Source organism: Harpia harpyja, chromosome 11 (genome assembly GCF_026419915.1).
Source record: "Harpia harpyja isolate bHarHar1 chromosome 11, bHarHar1 primary haplotype, whole genome shotgun sequence".
Lineage (NCBI taxonomy): Eukaryota > Metazoa > Chordata > Aves > Accipitriformes > Accipitridae > Harpia > Harpia harpyja.
Window position 1 is genome coordinate 43702144 of NC_068950.1, and position 25226 is coordinate 43727369.

The 25226-nt window shown below is 42.7% G+C and overlaps 2 protein-coding genes across 5 annotated transcripts in view; both read left to right on the forward strand.

Annotated features, from left to right (window-relative positions):
- The window catches only part of CACHD1 (cache domain containing 1), a 112425-nt gene extending 101723 nt beyond the window's left edge, over nt 1–10702 (forward strand). The window contains 9 exon segments of the mRNA XM_052801818.1: nt 109–225; nt 1484–1644; nt 2354–2440; nt 2659–2775; nt 3735–3886; nt 4286–4447; nt 5332–5409; nt 6378–6479; nt 8993–10702. Of these exon segments, the coding sequence (XP_052657778.1) occupies nt 109–225; nt 1484–1644; nt 2354–2440; nt 2659–2775; nt 3735–3886; nt 4286–4447; nt 5332–5409; nt 6378–6479; nt 8993–9231 (1215 nt within the window). The 3' untranslated portion in view covers nt 9232–10702.
- An 11138-nt stretch (nt 10703–21840) lies between these two features.
- The window catches only part of RAVER2 (ribonucleoprotein, PTB binding 2), a 49702-nt gene continuing 46316 nt past the window's right edge, over nt 21841–25226 (forward strand). For all 4 annotated transcript variants that reach the window (XM_052800383.1, XM_052800385.1, XM_052800386.1 and 1 more), the window contains exon 1: nt 21841–22032. In XM_052800383.1, coding sequence (XP_052656343.1) covers nt 21859–22032 — 174 coding nt within the window. In that variant the 5' untranslated portion in view covers nt 21841–21858. The remainder of the gene's footprint in view (nt 22033–25226) is intronic.

Genomic DNA, 25226 nt, shown 5'->3' on the forward strand with positions numbered 1-25226 from the left:
TTCTTGGTTTATTCCTACCTGTTCTAATTTCTGAGGTTGTAAGAACTGTAGAGAAGCTGTTGTTTGTGTCTGATGTCAAAGGCATAAAATCCTACTTTTTTCATTTAGGAGCCTCTGGTAGCAAATGACATTCTGAACCACCCAAACTTTGTCAAGAAAAACCTCTGCAACAGCTTCAGTGACAGAACAGTTCAGCGGTTTTATAAATTTAATACCAGCTTAGTGGTAAGTGTGTTTTTCTATTTTATTTTGCTTTTGAATGTACTTTGGTTGGGTTGGGTTTCTTTTGGTGGAAACGCAAATCTGTGCCAGGATCAGCAGACGAGGCTGGAAGCCAGCCTTCCGTGTGGATTGGCCTCCGTTCGCCCTCTCCAAACACAAAATGAGCGATCTGGACTGCACAAACTGTGCTCGCACGAGGAGTCAGTTGACATACAAGGGATTATGGATGTGATCGCTGGCCAACTGTGGTTGATGTCTGCAAAGTCTCATCCAGCATCACGAAAATAAGAGTTCTCTGTCATTCGGTGAGGACTTTCCAGCAGTAGTTGGGATTTTTGCTTTGGATCCTCTGACCTGACCTCTGGCTTCCAACTCTGACCGGTGTCACGTCCTCCTGTGACACGGGTAGTGAAGGTCTCTAGTAACTTATCTTTTAGTTAGGTGTCCAAATAAATGCATTTACTGATGCAGTGTACATGAGCATTCACAGAGTATCATTTGCCAGACCGCAGTCTTTGAAGACCTGAATGCTCCGTGCTCCCCGTGGGTCGTTGGTGAGCTTCCTCTTGTGCTCAGCCGTGCTGAGAGGTCTAAGCCAGGGGCGGTCGTCTCTCGCTGCGTCATGAACGCTGATTGCAGCACCACAGATCCCCCCTTGCAAGATCACTGCAGAATTATTCAAAAGACGTTAAGCTCTGTGGGAGAAGCTGCTCTTTAAATAATACTTTTCAATTATTACTGGGAAGAGAAGGTGGGAAACGAGCGTCAAAAATATTTGAAAGTTATGTCAGAATATGTTGATTTATGTCAGGTAGGCTTAAACATTTTCCCCACCCTTGAAACGCAAAATAGAAAGTGTATTACTGTAAAGGAAATTGTATGGGACAGAGCAAAATCTTAAGATTGTGGCATGCAAATAGGAATGAGGAATGAGTCTGCCTACCAAATAGATCACAGCTGTACAGAGCTGTGGGGTGGTTTTTTTTTATAGTACATGTGCCAGGAAGTTTTCAACGAGTCGTGATGGTGTCTCCCCATCAGAGCGGAGCCTCTTTGCAGAGGTAACCGATGGCTGGCACAGTGGGGATAGGTTGGTGAGCGATGCGAAGGAGTGAAATGTAACCTGCTGTCGGTGGGATATCGGACTCCACGCTGCTGCCACATCTTGTAATGTTTACAAGCTAAGCGTATTTTTTTCTTCAGCTCCCTAAAACACCGGGTTTCTTGTTAGACCGTTGACACTATTTGTTTTTTTTCCTAGGGTGATCTGACAAACCTTGTGCACGGCAGTCACTGCTCCAAGTACAGGCTGACGAGAATCCCGGGCACCAACGCCTTCGTGGGAATCGTCAATGAGACCTGTGATTCACTTGCTTTCTGTGCCTGCAGTATGGTAGACAGACTCTGCCTCAACTGCCACAGGTGAGCAGGAGATTGGAAATGAGCGGGCCGGTCCAGACATTTACTTCTTCCTTCTTTCTTGATCCAAGGTTTATAAAAGCACATTTATTTTATAAGCTAAATGAAAACATGCAGTGCAAAACTGGAGTGAAAACAAAGTAGTTACTTTACCTATGCTATTTGTAAGAGGCATGGTGACTTAGCATACCTCTAATCCTTTGCCATATATTCAGTGTATAAAACACAGGGTAGTTGGTTCTTGACATGTTTGGGTAGACAATGTTAAGAGACCGCCACAGATTCAGTTTCTCAGGGGCAGTTATCTGTGGGTCAGACCCTTTGTTCTGGCATATTAATACCCACGATCTTACGTGGATTGACGTAGTTTTTCATTGAGGGGATCCTGGTGCTTGCAGGAGGTTTTGCCTACACCAGCATTGTTACATGTTTGTTGCACTGGCAAGAAGGATCCTTGCATCTAGACCTTAGAGTTGCCCAGGAGTTGTCTGCTTTTTAAATTTCAGGGGCTGGGTAACAGCTCAGAGAGGCTCTGTTACGACATTGTCCTCAGTCCCAGTGCAGAGGAGAGCAATCCCTGTGTTCCTGGGGGAAGGAGAAAGGTTACTGAACAGCCTTCTGCGTGGCAAACTGCTGTTGCGGAGCTGCACTGTGGGGTTAAAGTCATGGTGCAATGTCTGATGCATTTTCTCTGTGTTTTCTGCCCCTGAAGAATGGAACAGAACGAATGTGAGTGCCCTTGCGAGTGCCCTCTGGAGGTAAATGAATGTACCGGCAACCTCACTAACGCCGAAAGCAGGTGAGGGCAGACCTCCTCTAATGGAACAGCATGTGACAGAAGTTAATTAACAAAATTACTTGTTTGTTCATGCTAACTTACAGGTGATACAGGATAGAATAGACAGTATTTTTAGAATAATTAAGCAGATGATACGTAATAGGTAAAAATGATGTTTTTCATTGATTGTGCTTTCACTATTTTTATAATACAAGGCTTTCCTTTTTGCCCCAATATAGGAATCCGAGTTGTGAAGTTCATCAGGAGCCAATGACTTTCACAGCAATCGATCCGAGCCTCCAGGATGCTCTCCCGCAGTGTATTAACACTCAGTGCAATCAGAGAACAGAGAGCGGGTAAAGTGGTGGTCTCTGTCCCTCAAAATACACTGTGTTCTTGAAATAATTAAGTGAAAATAGCTCTTCCTTACATGTTTTAAAGAAAAAAACAGAGAAGGAAAAAAAAACGGAAGTACGATGCCAGAATGAGATATTACAGCACACACCAATGATGACATTATGCTGTAGCACAGAAACAGAAGACCTCAGTATTCCCATTTGAGTCACATAATAGCAAACAAATGGCTTTCCCGTCACACTTTGTGACTCTGAGAACTGAGGGTTGTGCAAGTGGAAGATTTGCTGTTGAAAGGACAACAAATTCTTCCTCTTAGCAAAATGGATAGCGCTGCTATGCTTGTCTGCCTTCTGGAGAAATGCGTGGACTAAAGCGTTCACAGAAAGTAGACAGTACTTTTGCGGTGGTGACTTTGGAGCACGTGAGAGATGGTAGCTGCCTGTCAGCTTCTAGTGTCCTGCTCCTCTGTTCTACTCTTGGCATTTTGTAGAGAAGCTTGAGGGCTTATTTTTTGCTAGTTATGAGCGGTCTCCAGGGAACTGAGATTGCTAGAACATACCATGCTCTGACCAGACTTCCCAAATCCTTTCTTCCATCTTCCAAAGGCCTGCAGAAAAAGGGTGGAACCATAGTCAGACTTCACCACGCTGAGAAATGTCTTATTGGAGGAGTTACAAGTAGGAAGTTCTCCTTTTGCTCAGGCTGAGTGATGGAGGAAAAAAACAAAGCAAACAGACTTGGAAGATGCATGCTGAAGACGCAGCTTCCCTGTATAACTTCCCTTGTACTAGAGCATTTTAACGAGAAGTTTTCTGTGGCCAAACGTTACGCATGTGAGGGTTTATGGATGATTTTGGCCTCCCTCTCTCTCTTGAATCTAAAATAGACTGAGCTATGCCAAACGAGAAGTGTTGGAACTTGAAAGTAAACACGGTCATCTTTCGATTTTAATTTTCAGGGATTGCTTTGGTGTGTTGGACTGTGAGTGGTGTATGGTAGACAGCGATGGGAAGACCCATCTGGATAAGTCCTATTGTGCCCCTCAGAAGGAATGCTTCGGTGGCATTGTGGGAGCAAAGAGCCCGTACGTGGATGACTTGGGAGCAATAGGTAACTGCCTTTCTGAACAGATGCTGCATTTAACTGTTTGTATTCAATAACAAGCACTTTCAGTGTTGGAGCATGCTTCACATAACATGTTTATCTCTTATGCTAGTGGTAAATTAGCATAAATAGCACATCAAGCAGTAAAGAAGTAGCATCAGGCCTGTTGTGGGTATTACATTTTTGAAAATACTGATGTGTAGCTAAGTGTAGCTATACATTCTTGTCTTTAAGATGTACACTCTCTGAATTTCTTCTCCTATTTCAAGTGTGCTGTCCAGTGTGTGTGCAGTTAAGCACCTAGAAAAAGCCTTCAAGATCTTCTCTAATCTTCAAAGATGCTGGTTTAAACCTTTCTGCAAAGCATTTAGGTTTTTTCCCTCTGTTTTGTCCCTGTTGATTTAGGAGACGAGGTGATCACTCTGAACATGATCAAAAGTGCACCAGTCGGCCCAGTGGCTGGAGGCATTATGGGCTGCATTATGGTGCTTGTCCTAGCAGTATACGCATATCGCCACCAGATACACCGGAGGAGCCACCAGCACATGTCACCTTTGGCTGCCCAGGGTGAGCTGATAACTCAGGAGAAATAGTAGGGTGGGAATTAAAAAAAAAAACAACAGCAAAACCAAAACAACAACAACAACAAATCACAAAACCAACCAACCAAAAAAAAAAAAAAAGCCAAACCCTCTTTCCTTGGTTTTGTTTCAATACTTCACCCCATTTTATTTCCCTTTTGCCAGCCCTTAGGAAAGTCAGGTCTTGTCCAGGGTGATTGTGTATTGCTGCCCTCTCCTGGGTACAGCCAGACCTGCTGCCGCCTGAGGAGAGTCTGCCCGAAAACCTTGACATGCAGCTCTTGACGCTTTTTCTAGAGCCAAAACGACAAGCCCAGCTTCACAGCTTTCTTGACCTTGTCATAGCACTCTGATCGCGTATGTTTATTTCTGCACAAGAGTGGTGCGTTCAGGAATATTACAGTTTTCACACCCTTTCTACTTGGGCTGTTTGGGACATGTCTTTTTTCCCTTGTGTTCCCTGCTTCTGGCCCATGTGATGTTCATGGGCTATCTACACATCGATAAAGCCACTAAAGTCTGACAGACAACACTGTGTTTGGGAGAAAGGATACTGGCAGAAAGAGACAGAGGTGAGAAGTGTGATTGGGGCTAATTACCTCTGCATTTGATTATACCCCAGCTCTATTTTGAATCAGTTCACTTCAGAACTTTAAAGCCTGTTCCTTTCAGGGGGAGTTGGGGTATATCATTTTCCTAGTATCCCTAGCCCCATCTATCTTGGAAAAAGAGCAGACCAAGCTCAGACTGCCTCTCTTCACACAGTAACGCAAAGTGCTTCCACTATATTACCAGGGTGACAGCCGTTAGTAAGATGATCCAAAATTTTTCTCTTAACAGTTGCCTTTTTCTGTTTGTAATGGTGTGTAGAAATGTCAGTGCGTATGTCGAACCTGGAAAATGATAGGGACGAGAGAGACGATGACAGCCATGAAGACAGAGGAATCAGTAAGTACCAAATCACTTTGCTGTTAAAAAATGTTAGATTAAATGAGCCATTTGTTTTCTTAATACGTTAGAATTAAAAATACCTCAGGAAGCCCTGCGCTGATTAGCAGTAGAAAATGACAGAACGATGTTTTAACTTACACTGTAACCTCCAGTGCACCTTTAGTCTCATGCTGAAAAATTACATTTTTTACTTTTAAAAGGCTAATCTCGTTTTAAGTGCGGAGGAGGTTTGCCCCTTACACCCCCCCCTTCATGACCACTTCCAGAAATAGCTCCGATCAGCTTAAAAATTGCAATTGTGACAGTACAGGCTATGGAAAACTCCTGTCTTTGTTCAGCCTTGGAAAGCAGAGGCCAAGTCCGGCATGTACATTCAACAAATGTGGCAGTAAATCTGACTTGCACTGATTTGGGATGCTTGTACTTCTTTACCATTCAGTAAAAATGGCACTTTGCATACAGTACTGGTGTGCTGTAAGATGAGCTGGTGCACCTAAGCTCTGGGAGAGCTCCGGAGTCAGACCAGATCCCTGTCTCTGGGCCCTCACTAAAACACAACTAAAACATTACCCAAGATTTGAAACTGTGTCAACACTCAAAGATTGAAAAGTAAGCATATCTGAGTTTCATGGCTTGCATCTACTGCTTCTCCAAGTCCTTTTTAATTTCGTTTTGAGTCGGCTTTCAGTGCTGCCACAGGTTCTTTAGCATTGGCGCAGTAATTCTCTAACTTCTATTCATCCAAGCAGATGAGGTGAGTTTGACTAGATCTCGATCTATTCCACATTTAAACACCATCTGTTTACTCCTACTCCTCTGTCGCTTGACAGCCTTCTTCAAAGTAGTAGTATTTGAGAAGAATTAGTTTGCAGAAGGCCTATTCCCCTGTGCCTGATTTGTCCCACTGATGTAATTCAGTAAAAGCACTTTCTTTAAAACCAGTTCTGTTTCTTTCTCTTTCCCAGTTAGTAATACTCGATTTATAGCAGCAGTAATAGAGCGGCACGCCCACAGCCCAGAACGCAGACGCCGGTACTGGGGGCGATCGGGAACGGAAAGCGACCACGGTAAGACCTTGAATCACTGCCCTGGCCCCAGGTTAATGATTGTGTTTACTGGGTTTCCTTCAGATGTCTGGCACGTTGCAGATATGCGTGCCAAAACCAGACCAAACCAAACCAAACACCTTTGCTCCTTATTGCTTCACAGTTAAACAGTTCTGACACCCTTCAGCAGACAATACTGTCCAGCCAGGGAGCTGCTTTTGTCAGAGCGGTAGCGGAGCAGCAGCTAAATGCTGGGCCCTCCCTGTCTGATTTTGGGTTCTGCCAGCTTCGCCGGGTGACCAGAATTCAGACGGACAGAAACGGTACCACATTTACCACACCATCGCCAACCCTAACAATCTAGATGTTCAGCTGAGATAATGGACCTTTCCAACTTAACAAGAGAAGGCAAATGCCTTGCAATCAAGTCAGCATCTCTACGGCTCTGCTCTTTGCCATGACGTGCACATCTTTCATAAAATTCTAGCAGCATGTGCACATTTGCTGGAGTAAAGCAAGCACAGATTTAGAGACCAATGGATTTAGAGGCCTCCTTAGCCTTTCTGTTGCACATTCAGTCCATATCATCACCGCAGAGGACATCTTACATCACCTTTAAGCAAACATTAATCAACATTAACCATGTACATGTATAGCAATGAAGGGTACTCAGCCATGTGTGTTTGACACACACACATGCACTTCATCCTTGTTTAGGTTCAGGGAATTTTGATACATCTCTCATCCCCTGAGACTAAGTCTTCCTAAATCTTGAAAGCTGTTAGAAGGGTGTAATGCTGTTGACTCATGAGGAGGCTTAATATAAATTAAGAGGAGGGATAGACAAGGCAGTCTGCCACAGATGTCAGCTCTAGCTGTGTGTCGTAGTGGCTGGGTACGTTACAGCAGACCTGTTCAATTATTAAGACAGTGGTTGCACTAATGGAATTGCTGAGGGACAGGAAATCTGGAGGCCAAAGCCTTGGAACGTGGATGAACAGACGTCTGAGAGACAATCTTCCTCTAGGAGGAATTACCCTGGATTTGGGGCCAGATTACCTGTGCTGAGGCAGATTTGCTAGACTAATGCTCCTTTTGCTCCATTTCTTGCAGTCCTAGCAAATCCTTCCCATCTTTCTAGTCAACACGTCAGGGTTAGCAGGGTAACGGTCTACCTATTTCTGAAATGTGCGCTTCTATTTTTAGTTTCTGTAATTCCATCTTCTTCAAAGGGCTGCCCAGTCTTCTTCCCCAATTCCTCTCTGCCAGCTAGAAACCGTGACTCAGACCATGGGAAATGAGAATCAGCTCTGAAGTACTTAGCCTGATATTTTTAACACACTTCTTTTAGGTGTCTCAAGCTGAAAACCTGACCGAGATGCTCAGAAGCACTAGTGGTTTTTCAGCTTTTAGCCAAAGTTTTCTGAGAGGATTATTTTTCTAATTAAAGCAAGATCTTTCTCCTTTTAGATTGTGTTTTTGCATTTAGAAATACTGAGGTGGTTTTGTTTGTACTGCAAACTGGTTTTGAGTGGTAACAGCTGGTTTCAGTGGTAAATCCAAATCTCATAGTAACTGCTAGCACCTGCTTCAAAAGAAAGGGACAGAAAATCTCTGACGGACCTGTTACGAGACAGCTTCCTCACTGAGAAAGCACTATCTTGTCTGGCAAGGGTTAGCTGTTAGCTAGCTTTCTAGTGACATAATTTCCTTAGGATAATGCAGGGAATGGTATGTCTCTACAGGTGGCTGATCTGCTTTTTTTAAGTTCTTAGACTCCAGTAGCAGATGTTTTAGCCAAAGGAGAGCCTCGAGTTAATTGCACTATGTGCGTCTGCTTAGCTGGAAGTGTCAGTACTATTTGGCTTAATGGACCTGCTGCGTGAAATGCTTCCCGTGTGGATTCAGTAGATTTCTTTAGCTGTATGGAAAGCTCACCAGCATTAAAAACTTATGCTTGGTTTTTGCAAGTAGACCCTCACAGGTGAAAAGTGCTCTCTTCCTTTTAAAAATATAATACTGTGATTATGCAATAAGATGACGTGAAGAAGTTTTGCTGCTTCTAGATATAATAGCTGGCGATCCTTCCTAGGAAAGATGTAGTTTGATAGGAATAGAGGTAACGGTAGTGGATCCCACCTATTTCTTGTCAGTTTGTAAAAATTCAAGTAATATCTTAAAAGATACCGCCCCCCGAAAAATTCTGTTAGGTTTTGGTTTTAAAATCCGCACTAGCAATTCTACCGTAACAAACTGTTGACCGCATGATTGTTTTTTACCGTTTGGGGCGGTACAGACCATAGGTCCCCAAAGTTTATAAACAAAGACGGTGACAGGGAAAGGGATCCATAATGAATGTACAGGAGAGGATGGTTTTGTTTGGTTTTTTTTCTTAATTAAAGAAAATTAATCATTTTATTCTCTGTAAAGCCCTGACTCTGTCTGATTCCACGAAGGGTGCAGCAGGCAGCACCGTGGAATATTGACCTTTCAGTCTTGCTTTTAATCCTTAGTCCTGCTGATTTATTTTCTAGGCTACAGCACTATGAGCCCTCAGGAAGACAGTGAAAACCCTCCATGCAATAACGACCCATTGTCGGCTGGTGTTGATGTTGGAAACCACGATGAAGATTTAGACCTGGACACACCACCTCAGACAGCTGCCCTGTTGAGTCACAAGTTTCACCACTACCGGTTGCACCACCCAACTCTTCACCACAGCCACCATTTACAGGCTGCAGTCACGGTACACACTGTGGATGCAGAATGCTAATGAACAACGACAAAAGCAACATAACTTGTGAACAATGATCCATGCAGCGACGGGCAGCTTTGTTTCTGTGCTTTTTACCAGGAACGATTTAACTAACTTCCTGAGTAAACTGTTAGGCATAAAGGCTTTACATTTTTATAAATGTAAGGTTGGCTCTGAAATGGAAGGGAAACGTGCTTGATGAATGGACCTGCCATAACATTTAATAAAATGGAGCAGGAGGCACGTTAGACCTCCAGAAACAGGGACGCAAGTTTATACAGCAGCTGAAGCTTTGGAAGCCCTGTTATGCTGAGCCAAGAGGAGAGAGCCAGCTTAAAAGAGCCAGAGATGATTTGCTTTCCTTAACTGGAAGAGCAGAAATCTGCGCAGCTGAAGACTAAAAAAGTGCCAGAGAGGCGGGGTGGGGGGGAAGGCTGTTGGTTTTTCTGCAGTTTGTTTTGTGCATAGGAAGTTTACTGCTCCGACAATTGCTGTATGGAATCTGGGACAATGCATCTCAAGATTTTTAAGTAAAGGATTATTTTTCTACTATTTATTGAACTTGAAACTTTGGGGGGAGGGAGGGGAGAAAACATGTTAGCAATTCTCAACAACTACCACATATATTCTGTGATGGTGAAGTGGTTCTTCTGAGGAAGACATCTGTTTCTTATTAGCTGATATTCATCCACTGCCCCACTCTGCAAAAGGGAAAATGAAGAAGTCATTTCTGACGTGTTTACATTATGAATGCTTTCTTTTCCACAATTGTTTTCTGTGTAAATATTACAACCTGATTTATATTATAGTATTTTCTTCCTATTTGCAGAGGAGAAATCCTGTATTCGGTTACTAAAATTCTGAGAATTCTGCCCATAAACCTCTCCGTCTTTACCTCCTCGATCATCCGTAAAGGTTTCCTGTGTGGAAGTAATAAAGAATTTATTTAGCATTAGTTACCAGATAATTCCAGATGAAATCTGTGCCATTATTCTGTTTCGTTAGGACATCGTCAAGATCAGAAGTAGGGATAAACCAGTGTTTTGTAAATCTTGGGTTACTGTGGAAGGTATCTTTCTGAAATCATAATTTTAAGCTGCTGCTGCTGTTTGTCTGGAATTTAACATTGCTTGGTAATTCAAACAAAGATTAAGCGGTCTACAACACAGGGCATCATAATTATAAATTAGTTTTAAATCACGGTGTTGTATTTTAGATTCACATTTTGTGATTACAATGATATAAAAACATTCTTGCACTGTGCATATGATAAACATCCATTTATATGTAGTTTTTAAAAAAAAAATCACTTGTTTTAATTAATATGGTACTTAATACTGTATTATGTAAAAATTGGTTCTTAAACAGTACAGTAAAATAACTATATGTGTGATATCAGGATACCCCTTTATACTATGTATAAAATTAAAATCTCTAGTGAAATAAACTGTATATAAAGTATAGTTCTGTGGATAACTGGCTAGACTGAAATTATTCTGTCACAGTTTCCTTTAATTTTCTGGCTGACTGAGTGCTATGACAGGAATGAAACATTTGGTCAGGTACCTATAGTTTTTATCAACAATCTTGAAAGATCTAAACTTTATATGTAAAGGACAGCATTGAGATATGTTTTAAAGCTTTTTTTTTTTTTTTTTTTTGAGTCGGTCATTATTTGGGGAATGAACATTTCTGGAAGTGGTCAGCCACTGCATAGACTCACCAAGGCCAATAGTTTGTGTTTTTTTTCTTATGTGCTACTGAAAACTCGGTTGCACTGGATTTGCCATTCTGCTGTGTTTGTGTAGGATTGGCTTGTGGTTTTTTGCTGACCAGACAGCTGGAGAAGTCTGTTAAGCACTGCTTTACGCTCTCAAAGGGCTGAATCTGATGCCCTGTAACAGTTTGTGTGTCAATCAGTAAACCCAACTTGCTAGAATTTCTAATTTTGAATCCAAAATAATGCTGGTTGTTGGATAATGGACAAACTGGCTGTTTTGTCAGGTTTGCCTTTAGAAGAAAATGCGTTACCTTAGTACTATGGCTAGACCAAAGAAGAACATACACAGCCAAGAAGCAGAATTTTTAAGCCTGAAGGAAAGATAGCTTTCAGTGTGGAAACTGTTCAACTATACATAAGTTTTAATAACAGTTTGTGCGAAACATCAAAGAAGATGCTTTGTTGATTTCCTAGTCCTATAGAACTCATAAAGGTCTTCTCACTAAAATTCAGAGGTAAATCAGATTTGAAGTTCTAGCTAGGTAGGACTTGATTTGCTCAACTCTGTGAATGTGACATAGAAGCTGGAATATAGCCAAAAGCTGTTACCACATGACAAAAGTGTTTCTGGAAGTTACTGACTTGCAAAGCGGAATTTGAATTGTATTTTGCCCATCTACAGACACATCAAGGAATCTCGCTATACAGTAGAAGTTCTTGAGTATTTGCTCCCCAGTTGTAGTTTATGTCAAGCAACCTTAGAATAGTTTTCTTGTATATAAAATAACATAAACAGAAATAAAGAAAAGCACACCTTTGCCTGCCTGCTCTGGTGCTGATGTTAATTTAAGCCAGGTAAGGCTCTGGAGCACATTGGTAGTGAGAAGCAAGTCATTAATACCAGCTCTAATTAAACTGCAGTGTTAAACACAGGTTGTATGTATACATTTATTAGCCCACGCTGGCATATTCTGTACTAGGTTTTTATAGTGGGAGAAATCATTTTTATTCAAAATGTATCAGAAAGCAGTATGAATAAGCACATACATTGTAAATGCAATAATATTAATTACTTTCTTGACTACAATATTGTTTCAACAGAGATTTTTGTTGTTGTTGTTCACATTCCATGCCAGGCAGAAACGGCTTGCAGTGTTCTGCTGCAGCCCTGCCAGAAATGCAGCTAAGTGTTGCAGAAGTCCTCTCTTTAAACAGCCATCAAAAGTTGCAGCAATCAAACCCCCTGGCTTTTACCTTTAAAAGCTTTTATAGAGCTGCACCTCACTGCTGCTCCATCACTTTTGTTCTAGGACATACAAACTGTTCTTGATTTGTGGCATCTGGACAACCTTGCTTATACTTGAAGTAATGAGAAGAGCCAAAGCTCTTGCTATTAAGGAATAATGACAGGAAAAAACACAGATCTAGAGGTGTGCCAAATCACAACTTTAAATGCTGACAGCTATCCTTGTCCCAGCAGGAATAAATGTGATGCTGGTAAAGATCCTATTGTTCATTTAAAACAAAACCTGATAATGGATGTAATCAAGGTTTCTAAGAAGCTGCATGAAAGCTCTTCCATTTTTATTGCCTGTGTTGCTGCTGTGGCCTTCCCTCCCCATTATTATTTTACTGTGTTGACTGAGGAGCAAGATCATAAAATAAGCAGTTAGCTGCCAGACTTGGACTCATACCCTGTATCCTCCTTACCTATAACTGGTAGACTTTATGGCCCTTAATTTTCCAGTTGTTTCATTTTTGAAACTTACTTGTATTAATTTCCTGTAGAAAAAGTTCTTTTGAACTGAAAATGAGTGTTGCCTTTGCTTTGTGTTCAGTAACGTTAAATTGACTCAGTGCTTTCAGTGTTTGAGCAATGTGAAGTGTATTGATTTTTCCTATACATAACAAGCAGGACCTCCATCCAAGTAACCCAGCTGGCCTGCCCAGAGATAGAAGCTGTTTACATGTTCAGAATATATTGCTTGAAAATGAATTGAAACAGTTGTTTTATTTGTTTACACTATTGCCCTGACAAAAAATGTGATTTGGAAAGAAGAATATGTTACAATTTGCCCATGAACATTTTATAAGGCCACTTAAGCCATGAAATATTATCTTTACCCTTGTCCTTGGCAATGAGAGAGAAGACAGATGAGAATTCATGAGATGTTCACATGTGCAGCAGTAGTTGTGACTATAACTGGTCAAAATGGGATCTCTAGCTTTCAAAGGCTTTACTCTGTAAAGTGACCCAGAAATGGTGATGGGGATAGAAAGTGTATTTGTCAAAGTACAAATTATGGTAGGAAGCTGACAGCAAATGTGGGAAACTTCCCCCCCCCCTCTAAGTGCCATAGAGTCTTTCATATTATTTGCAGCACTTCCGCATGATGAGAGGTAATTATTTTCTCTACCTTATGTGCTCTGGACTGAGTCACGGAAGGACCTTGGCCCAGAAGGGCTTGCGTTTCTGAAGCCAAGGCTACAGTGGAATTTAGACACTCAAGTCCAAGAGTGAAGTCCTCCAACCCCTGCCTTGTTAGTGAAGTGCCAAACATAACTGGTATGTTTGCCAGTGCATGCGCAGAAATGCTGCCGGTTTTATCTCCATCAAAGAGCCCGATGCTTCCCTGCCTCGGCACCACTTACATCGCCTGCTTTGGATTGTGCTTTTTCAGGTTGGGGTACGCAGATCCTCTGCCTGGCAACCCAAAGGAGCCTGAACTGGCAGAAATTCAGAGCACGTCTAACACCGTGTGTGAACAGGAGTTTCCAAAGCGAGTTACTGACTCTGCATGGCAGCCTGCACTAGAACATGCTTTTACTGGTTGCCTGCTGCGTTCCAGGCAAAGGCTTAATCACGTCTACCTCTCCAGTGAGATTTTCAGTAAACAGGTGATCTAATAATATATTAACGGAAAATAGAAGTCTGAAGTACAAAAGAGTTTCCTTCAAGTAATCAGATCTACTCGGTTTAATCAAGGCTTTTGTTGTAAGGCAATGCAATTCTATGCCCATCAGACAGTGGCAGTCACTACTAGTTAGCAACAGCGATGGCCTGAGCAGACGGGAAGCATGAATTTGATGGCAGAGGCAGAACATGGATTAGCTCTGAAGCTTCACCTTCAGCTGCACGATGAATCATAGTGGCCTTGTCTAAATTCTGTGGAAAAAAATTTACTGTTGTTATCCCTGGGCTGGTTTTGTTAGTGGTAGCAGTAGATGGTACCGTTCTCAGAAGCTGGGAGCCAGCAGTAACAATTATGTTTTGTTCTCTTCTATTCTACATTTTTATAGCTGACACTGGCAAAACCACCAGCTTCTTGGAGCACTGCCTGAACAAGTGCTCTCCGCTGTTATTGCCGCTAATGGAACAAAAATAGTGATAGCAAGGAAGGGAAACTGTTGGCTGAAAAGCATAGTGCAGGAACCTTTCTACCCCACCCTCCACCTGGCAACAAAATGTGAGGGCGCGAGTACAACAGCTGCTCCACGGATAAAGGGAACAACCTCAGCCTCCGAGACCATCAAGTCAGCACTTTTTACAAGCAGTATGTCTGCGTGAAAAAATGCGCAGAAAGAGGTGGTGCCATGCCATGCCAAAGTTCTTACAAAACTGGCAGTCTCTCCTCTTCAAACCCAGGCACTATCACACCAGTTGAACAACAGGCCAGCCTTGGATTAGATTGCCAAATATTTCCAGTTTTGTCACCATTGATGGATTTTTCTAATTTTAAAACTCTTCCACTGCACCTAGAGGTAATGCAATCAGACAGACGCTCTGAGATAGGTTGGCACCGAGAACTGCAGGAAACTGGGAACTTGGTCAAATAGGTTTAGTATACTTATTTTCAGTTTTCCAACTTTCTGACACTTTAACAATTAATTTACTCCCAATATCAATTGTCTTGGCATAATGTATGCAATCACATGCAATTGGGAGAGATTAAAGGTAAGTAATTAACCTACATGATCTAATTCCTGCAAAATAATAATAACCTCTTTACGTGTGTTTATTTCCATTGCAGCTTAACCAAGGAAATCTCTATAAACAAGTCAAAATGTGTTACTGCCGTAGCCTCAGCCAGAGAGCCTGGATAACAGGAAGGGGATGGGTTTTTTTGCTCCCCATGAAAACAGAATGAACATGTAGAAGTTAGACACTTCAGTAAGTGTGTTTATAGCAAAAAGTCATGTTGCATGACAGTTTCTATGGAAACCTTTTTTATAACTGATTGGCAGAACATTTTAAAGTCTCATAAATTTTTTAAGAATGCATTGGGAAAGTTTAGCTTGCATTACATCCTCTATGCCAGTTTTCCATATTTAACAAGTTACAGCATTTTTAAGGACAAAATATTGTGGGGGTGTTTCAAATTCCAACCTCTGCTGGCAGGGATAAATCACTGACTGGTTTATCATATCAAAACAAATTGCTGGTAAGATGCCTGTTCACTCCCAGTACGTGCTAGCTATTCAGTTAAATCATGTCAAAGATTTTCTTCAAGTTTATAATTAGCCAGATCTGTAAGGGCTATAAATGAGATAGTAATGGACATGGACCGATTTACCCTCATGAATGCTTTAATTCAGTATTATGATTTCGCTATTTTTTGATGTGAAATTATTTCACAGTTTCCTGTGAACTATCAATATCAGTTTCCAGTTCCTAGAAAATAGGCCCTTATAAAGAATCTGAGACGGAACAATTTGAAACTACAATTTGCAGCACTTTAGCAGGTTAGCCAATAAAAATACTCTGTGTAGAAATGTGGGGACGTACCTGCTTTTGCCAGAAACCCAAGGAACATTTTTTTTAATAGTAAAATTGCCAAAATGTACTTTCTGCCAATAAGTTATTACTCAATTTGAAGTTGACTCTGAATGAGGAAAAATAAAGCCTATGCAGGGAAGAATGGTGATTTAAAGAAGGCAAGGCATTGTTTTAGCAGATAGTTTTGCTGAGGTTCCCCCGTGAATATATTGGCCTTTAGGGCCATTTATTGAAGAGGACTGTACTTAGAATATTTGTTTGATCTTATTTTCTTTTGTTCTCAGTTATTATTCAAGAAGCTGCACTTGTTTTGTGGTGGTTCGTTTTGAGATTTACTCTCTTTTTGCTGTCTTTAAATATAACCTTCACACGGATTTGCTAACGATATGCATTAGGCAACAAAGGTTATAAATTCTACTGCAAAGACCACGATTCCCAAAATAGACTATTACATTACGTTTCAGTGTAATGATTTCTCCTCAGAATAGTTACTCGCTTTGTAAGTTATAGCTCTTACTTCTTTTATCTTTTTACTGTTCATTTGCAGACCATTGTGTTACAGAATGGAAACTGAGGAGAAGTTGCTAACCAGCCTGTTACTGAGATAATCCATCATTCCTAACACACTTAGGAACAGTGTTACACCAAGTTTAATAGCTATCAGGTTCCACTTAAAAAGAAAACGTTCAGCTGTGGGCAAAGTCACTTGAAGTGTTTTTGTGTCTGTATGGAAGAACGTTTCAGGAGTAAAGAAACATGCCATTTTTGGTCATACACAGCAGTACCTGACATATCCCAGTGAATGTGAGCTATGTACAGTACATATAAGGCTCCCACAAAGGAGTGCGAGCAAAGTGAAAATAACTTTATTGGCAATGCAACTCTGAATGAAGCATGTGGCTGTTGTGGTGTCTGAAGCAATCTGTTGTCCATCTGGCATCTCTTCGACGAGATGGGCACTGCTGGGATGTGATCTGATGGACCTGAAGCCTGATCCTATATTACTGCAATTCCTAAGTGCCTGGAGAATGAAACATTAATCAAAGTATCTCTGATGTTAAAACGAGCTTAGCAGTTAATTGGGAGGACTTGCCATGTCACAATACCCATCTCAACAAAATTGCAGTCTAGACGTGTTGAGTTATTCTAATGGTTAATTAGTGAACTGTAACCCTGCAGAATAAGTGAAGCCTGAGACTACGCAGTAGCTGCAGAGAGGGGTTACGAAGTTTTTGCTTCATCAGAATACTGGCGGTATCAGTTGCTCACTGTGCTGTTCTAGGTTGGTAATTTGATATGAAATTCCATTTGTTTCTTAATGATCCTCACTGTTACTGCACTACGGAATGGTACACTGAGAACACAGAATGTATTTAAATTTGTTCAAAAAATGATGAAAGGAACTTCTTTTGGCACCTCTGGTATATTTTGGAGGCAAGATGCATCTGCAAGATAAACAATTGAGCATCTAGATAATCATCACTGAACTAATTACTGGAGTTGACAACTGAATCTACATCTTTTGGTTTCAAAATTTCAGTTTCCTAATGAAACAAAAGGAGCAGCTAGAGCTTGAAACAGTGGGCATAATACAGACTAAAGAGAAGGGTATTGTTTTCACTTCGTTCCCATGAAGTGGTGCTAGCAATCAGGGATTTTTATGAAAGCATCGAATTTGCAGCAACTGATGCATTCCACACCCTCATTGCAGGAAACATACCAATCGCATGGTTTCAGGTTTTAGGAAATTGTTTAGATTTCTCTTTCATATAAGAAATCACTTATCTAAAGAGCTCACAGATACACTCTTGTATACCTGGGAACATCAGATGGGTCTTTGAGATGCAGCAGATGTTCTAAATCTTGGCTTTCATTTTATCTGCACAGATCTGAACTTGTTTGTACTTTTGAACATGGACAATCATGCCTGAGAGCATCTTTAATTCAGAAAGACTGTTTGTGACACAATTCTGTTTTAACACTCCCATCCCATAAAAATAAAAAAAATATATATGGCTTGTGATACTTCAAAGCTGCAGAAGCATGGGTAAATTAATCTTCAGCTCTCAGAAGAGCTACAGCAACTGCTGTGGATGGATACATTACTCTTAATTAAAAAAGAATTTAGTGAACTAAATTAAATTACCGCAAAGTGTCTTATCTGTATAATAGCATCAAGTCAGCAGTGCAACCAAAGTTACATTTGCAGATCACTACACTTTTCTGCTATTTTTTAAATAGTGCTTTTTGCTTCTGCAGCAATTTTGAAACATAATGTTTCAAGTGCATTAGAAAACTGGACTGTTTAGAGTGCAAAGCATAAATGTGTAGGGCTTTGTTTTGAAAGCAACATAAAGTGAGTAACAGTATACTCATACAAACATATGCATACAATGTCTGCATATAGAAGGATGGTCTGTAATCAACAAGATGAAATTATTTAAGGAAAATACATACATGTGTTGGCTTGCTGTCTTCTTCCTCTCCTGGGTACAGCGGGTGGAGACTGTTACCACTTGCAGTTCATCCTGAGTTGCACTATCTCAGCATCTTCCTGAAGACGTTTCCCACTCCTGTAGAGAAGCACAGAGGCTTGTGAGTGGGTTCCCTAACCTGCATCGCTTCTCACAGCATGGGTTAGCAAGGACTGCTTGAGCTTACACAATTTATTTTCACTGTTACAAAGTAGTTAGCAGTTACAGAGAACACAGCTGAGAGCAGTTATGGCTGACCTGAAGGAGCGCTGGCTTTAGTAACCTGTGCTACCAGCCCAGGGTTTTGGTACTTCTGGCAGAAACTGTATGGTAAAATGGGAGAATTCCTGAAGGCAGAAGATTAACTTGTCAAATGAGAGACCCGCATATCTAATGCACTGATATGTTTGTGGAGGTTCCAAGGAGGCTGGCTCACACAACCTCTATACTGTATTAATGTGTCCACTGATGCTCTGTGGGGGCTCCAAGGGACTCCAGTGTTTTACTTTATCAGTGCCTAATTTTGGTTGTTCTTTTATTAAAATTATAATTCTCCAGGTACCTGCTTGAGGGTATACTGTAGCTCAAAACAGGGATGACGTCTGGGTTCAAGAGGGAATATTTCCTCAGGTCAGATTGGTTCTTGGTGCTGACGCCCCTTTGGCTGATTTTGGTTGTCATAGGAGGTGATACGTGGCCTACCTCCTTGTTCATTTTGACGGACCGCCTCCACGGACAATGGCAATAGCTTGGATCTTGCCTGCTCTCTTCCCGCAGCACTTCATAGTTGCCTTTTAATGCAGGCAATTCCTTCATCTATCTGTGCAATATCAACTATACAGAATGGAATGTGAGCACTGGGGGCGGAGAAAAAGATGAATACGTTTACCTACAAAATAAAATCTTTTAAATATGTATCCCTAAGCAAGAAAAATGCTTACATTTCTCTGGAACTATTTACAATTAATACTGCAGTAGTTTTGGTTTTGCCATTAATATCAAACTATTCATTTCTGAACTATTTCTTTTAGCAATGCACTTTAACTTTTAATGACTTCCATTCAGATACACCTGCAGCCTATCAAAAGAAAAAAAAAAAGGCAGGCAGCTTTTGAGAAGGTAATTGCTATAGGTAGGATTATCAGTAGCATACAGGTGAGCCAGACTGTCCACCTTCAAACTGGAAAAATTAATGGTATAATTAATCACTTTGCTTTCACTACTTCATTAGCTTCACCAAACTGTATAGTGTTTGAGCAGATCTGTAGTTCTACTGTAATAGCTTAATCTGGTAATTATTTCTGAGGAGATAGTTACGTGTTTCAGTATTCCTAACAGAGCAATCTTTTTCATGGTCCCAGAATAATTTACATCACATAATCTATTATATGCTTTGGATAGGTTTTGAGGAGACAGTATTTAGTATCCTTACTTCAATTTCATAGCTTGACCTGAAAATCAGTTTGTAAATAGTCACTAGCAGACTTTTCACTCATAATTTTTTTTTATCTTTTCCAAGGATAATTTTATAGGTAGTACGATTATTACTTTATAAATCCTTAGGACTTAAGAAGCCTATACCTCACAGCTTGTGCTGGAAAAGGTATTTCATAGTTTTAAAATGCAAATCTTCATCTGAAACTTGAAAAAATAGCAGGTATGTACTTATTTTCACTTACATTCCTCAAAGAATGGTGGCCTATGAAAATCTTGTTTTTCTAAGAATATGAAATTTTCTTTAGATCAGATCTCACACTAATAATTTGTTATAATAGTTTTTCCTGCTTCTTGGTTTAAGTATGAAGGCTAAGCTAATACTGTTCTGACAGCCTGTCCTGACAGGCTGAATTTGGCAGTGCTCAAATTCTCCCGTGACAAATAGATGAACCATTTACAAACGTCCTTCACACCTCTGATTTCCAAAAATTCACTAAACAGAATGCAAATACTGAAGGAGGAGGAACATTATCTGCTTAAAAAAAAAGTAGGGAAAAGGAAGCCCTTGAACAGGGCTTGAAAGGAAGCTTGTCAGCCCTGACAAATTTTTTTATAATACACCAAAAAGAACAAAAAGTACTTTGATTATTGTTTGCTCAGCAGTTTTAAAATTAATTTTAGTAATGAAGGTCCAAGATTCTTTGTAGTCTTAACTTGCTAGCTTTGGTTTGGACTAAAGCAATTTCTAAAAACACTATCCTTATTTAGGCGGGGGGGCGGTTTCTGTAACTGGTAATGCTCTCTCTAAAATGGCACTTTAAACCTAGTCAAGAATTATCATCCAGAATTAGATTTTCTTGATAAAAACTTAGTCACATATACCCAATGTAACTCAAAGTATGTTTCCAATTTCCTTTTTAAGAAGACCACTGTTTTTCAGGTTTGGATTTTCTTTTGCCTGTTCTTTGTGGTCAGCCTCGTAACTAAAAATGGATACAAATATTGAAATTATTCTTCATTCATTTATAGCAATGATGACAATGTTCAGAGCTAAATTTACTGTGTTGGAAATGGCATTGCAAGTAACTATGCTAAGGAGAAATGAATTTTCCAAGAGAACAACTTGTTTCATTTTTTTTAAAGTAAGTGCTAACAGAGTGAAACATTTTTAGGGATGGAGGCTTCGTAGAAGGGAAAATTTCTTTTATAGTGACTCCCAGAAATACTTTCCTTCTATCGGGATGTTGTGTTCCTTTTCTTCGCATGGCAGTCGCAAGCCCTGTGCCTGCCCATCCACCGTTACACGGTGCTTTGCCAGAAGAGGGTGACTTTTGCCGCAAGCGCAGCACCCAGGCATTGGTTTACCCATTTGGGCGCTTTGTAATTTGTTTGGAATGTTTCTGATGAAGAATATAATTAGAACGAGATCATCTTGGGCCATCGTGCCTGCTAACCTCCGATGGAGCGTTTGGGTTCACTGGAGATCGGCTTTATTTTGTTGTCGTTCTGCATCGCGGTCTCTCCGGGTGGACTCGTACCTAAGGAAGGTATCGAGAGCGGGACTTTGGGGAAACGATACCTTCTGGGTGCGACGAGCCACGTCGTGCCTCAGTGAAAGAGAGGGCTGGTGTCCAGGCCTTGGCCTCCTTGAGGCGCAGCCCTCACAGCGGCTCTTGGGGTGACCGCCCTCCTAACGGAGCCCCAAACGACCTTCCCTAAAATCTGACTCGAGATACGTTACTGTGGGGATGAAACTCACCCTCTGAGCCCCGTTTATCCCCACACACCCCCAAGAGGTTCGCAGCCTGAGGCCGTTACGGGCACTACCGAGCTCCGCTCGAGCTTTCTCCGCTTCCCCCCCCCCCCCCAGCCCCCATCGTCCTTCTCCCCTCGCGGGGGGATCTGTGCCCCTTTCACCCCCTTTGTGCGGCACCGGGCCGGGGTCGGGGCACCCCTCTGGGGCCGACGGGGAGCCCGAGCCCTCTTGCCCCTTCACGAAGCTCCGCGGGGCTCCGCAGCTTTTAGCCCCCCCGCCCCGTGAGGAGAGAGGGCGGCGGGCGAGGCCAGTCAGCGGGGCGGGCCGGGGGCGGGGAGCGCGGCGGGGCCTGGCGTGGTTCGGCTCCCCGCGCCCTGCCGGCGGGCCGTGCCGTGCCGTGCCGTTCCCCGCGGCTCCCCCGCTGCCCGCCCGCCCACCGTCCGCGGCGGCTCCCCCCCCCCCGCCCCGTTCGCTCTGCAAGATGGCGGCAGCAGCCGAACGCGGCGCGGAGCTGCCCGCGGAACCGCCGCGGGGGGTTCGGCCGCTGCCGCTGGGCCCCGAGGAGGTGGCGAGGCGCCTGGCGAGCACCCGGCGGGAGCTGAGCAACAGGCGTAAGATCCTGCTGAGGAACCTGCCGGCCGAGAGCAGCAGCCAGGTAACGGCCGCCGCCTCCCCTCAGGCGGCCGGCGGCGTGGCGGGCTCCCGCCGCCGCCTCAGGCGGGCCGTGCCCGGGGGCCCGGTCCCGGGAGAGCCGCTCCCCAGGGCCGGCTGTGAGGGAGGTTGCCGGGCTGCCCGGCGGCCCGCGTTTGCCGCCGTCTCCCGGGGGAGTTCGGGGGCGGCGGGTTGCCTTCCCTCCCCGCCGCCGGTCCGCTGGAGCTTCTCCTCCCGACGCCTTCTTTGGCAGCTGGCTTTGTTACCGCCGGTAGCCGCCGTGCCTTCGGAGAGCGGCTCCAGTTCGTCCTCCCCCCCCCCCCGCCCCAGCGGCGGGAACTGCCGCCCTCCTCGGCGGGGGGCGACGCCGGGCTGGCAGGGCACGGCTCCGCGGCAGCTTCGGGCTGGCGCCCGCCCTTACCTACCCGCCTGTGGGGAGCCGGGGTCGGGCGTGAGGGAGCAGCGCCCGTCCCGGGGCAAAGCCGGGCGGGGGAATGGCTGGCTGTGAGGGGCAGCGCTTTTTTTTTTTTCGGTACGCCGGCAGCGAGGTGCGCAGGTCGGCAAGGGTGAGGAGTGGGGTCATGGTGGCACTGGTGTGACCGCTGCTGAAGGGAAGCGGCGGCCGGTGTGTGGCCCGTTAGCCGTGAGGTGGCACCTCCGTCGGACAGGTAGGGCGGCTTCACGGTCCTGCCACACGTCCAGTTTCTGTGTTAAAAGTAAAGCTGAGAAGCTTCGAGCCTGGGTTTTGGGTTTGTTTTCTTTTTGTCGTCCTGAGGCGAGCTGCGCGTAGTCAGTGAAAGTGGTTTTCCACAATCTGTTGGTGGTTTAGGAAAATTCCGCTCAAACTACTGCACTTCGGAGGAGAAAATGGGTGAACTCTTAAACCTGATGCATGTGAGTCAGATTTTGAGGTGATTTAATTGCACAGTCACTTACCAGATCTTTACTGGCTCCAAATATTCAACTTGATGCACAAGTATAAAAGAATGTAATTACAGCTTTTGTTCTAAACCACTCCTTGTGTCTCTTCCCCTCTTTTTCTAAAGCACAGGCAATTTTACTACCTGCGGGTGAGTGCAGCATGTGTAGACTATCATTTTCTCCGTAACTCCGGTAGAAAGGGACCATTCATCTTAGGGAGAATCTTTTCAGCGATCAGTGTAATTTGATCCAGAGTACCGAGCTTGCTTGCCACTCCACTTCATGTTTTGTTCTCACGTATATGGTGCCTTTCGGTCTGTTTGGCCGTGCTGTAGTGTGATTGTAGGTAGTTAGAATTTTAGATATGACAGTTTTGCTATGATCCTGCATGATGTTTTACACACACAGCCTCACCTCTATTTATAGCAACCTAATGACCTAATCAATAGCAAACTCACAAGTTGGAAAACGCTGCTAATCTTCATCGTCTCTTCAAGAAGCCATCTCGCGTGACTGTGTTGACAGAGAGGGCTTACTGGCATATCGCAAGATGCTTGCTGTGGATAGCCAGAGCAGGATCACTTTGTCTGACACTTGGAACAGTTGTGTTACTTGCTCCTGTTGCACACAGCAGGTACTTTGTGAATTCACATGTGGACTGGTTAGAAGCCTATCTCGCCTATATGGAAGCCATCAAGTTTGGTGTTTCAGACAAAGAATGCTAGCGTTGAGGTCCAATTTAGCAGCCACGCAGTATCTTGGAAGTTTGCCGTTTGGTTTTGATGACTTAAAAGTAGCATTTATGTGCCTTTTTCTCCATCTGCAAGGTTCTAATGTTCTCCCGTTACTAGGCTAGAACAGTACCACCATGTACAGATCCTGAAATACAGTTTCAAAAGATGTCATTTTGATTTTTAACGTTGTTGAGCTATTGGTGTTGGCACGTAAAGGCAGAATAGTCGTGCTGTAGAGAGGAAGTTTCTGGCCTGGAGCAGTTTTGGAAAGGAGAAGTATGTTTGTGGTCAGGCATGTTCAGTACACCTGTGCATTTGGCTGTCATGCATTTCCAAAAATTACCATGAAACTTAACATTTCTTATTTCAAATTAACACCCTTGGTAAACGCTGTGCAGAGGTGTTTTGTCTGCTGTTTTCTTCTTGAAATGATTGGTTAGCCAAGTAAAATCAGATAAACTATAGCTAACCTGGCCAATTTATTCGCCATCAGGAAAGAGATGAACATCGTTAAAATGCAGCAAAGTCTTCTCGAATAGGTTTTCATAAATGTCATTATTCATCTCTAATCATTGGGGTGTTGGGTTTGCTGTCATTCATTGTTATCATGTGAAGAGTGAGGCCAAGATTTACCAAAATAGTTTTCAAGTGAGAAACGGCTCTTCTGCTGATATAGATTGATGGAGATGTTCAGTTTTGTCAGAAGGTTCATCATCTTCAAAACGAGAACAAAACTCCCAACTTTTTCAGGTGAAATTAGGTAACAAGCATTTTCCTCTGCCAGTTGTAGCTACATATTAACTTTATTTATTATTGTACTTGTAATCTTCTATTACCTTTGGAGTTCCACCTGTGTTAAACTGAATTAAAAAAAAAAATACTCTTAAGGCGACAGAAGAAACGTACCTTAGCTATGAAGTTTCTGAACCAAAACCATTGTACCACGGGTTGGTAGTCTTAGAAACCAAACAAACAGGGATCTTTATGTGTCAGAAGCATTCAGCACTTTAGGTGCTCGGTGGCTATTGTTAAGGGGCAAATGTTGCCCACGTTTGAATCTTGGCAAGTGGGATTTCTCTCTAAATGCATTTGGCAACATCTGTGTTCTTAAGGAAATCCAGAGCCTGCTTTCAGGAGGAAGGACGGCCTGAAGAAAGCACTTTGCAGTCTGTCACACCAAGTAAGTCAGCATTCCCTTACGAGCTTTTTTCATTGAGTGTCAGTATGAAACGAATCCAAAGGGGGAGCAAATTAAGACAAAATTATGTCAAGAAGATTCCTTCTGCATTGGGCTTTATAGCTCAACCTGCAAATATGTACTTGCAGGATTAGTATTTCTTCAAGCAATTCTATCACTACAGCCATGGAGAAAGGTATTTTTGTGACAGATATGCGGTAAACACTTTTATTAGCACTTTCACTGTTCTTGAAGGCAAAGTCTCCAGTTACTGTTTAGTTGGCAAGTCAATCAATTTTGTACTGACCTGTTGCGGTGAAGTCTTCTAGAGTTGCCAGTTAGTTCCCCATATTTATCCTCTTCTGA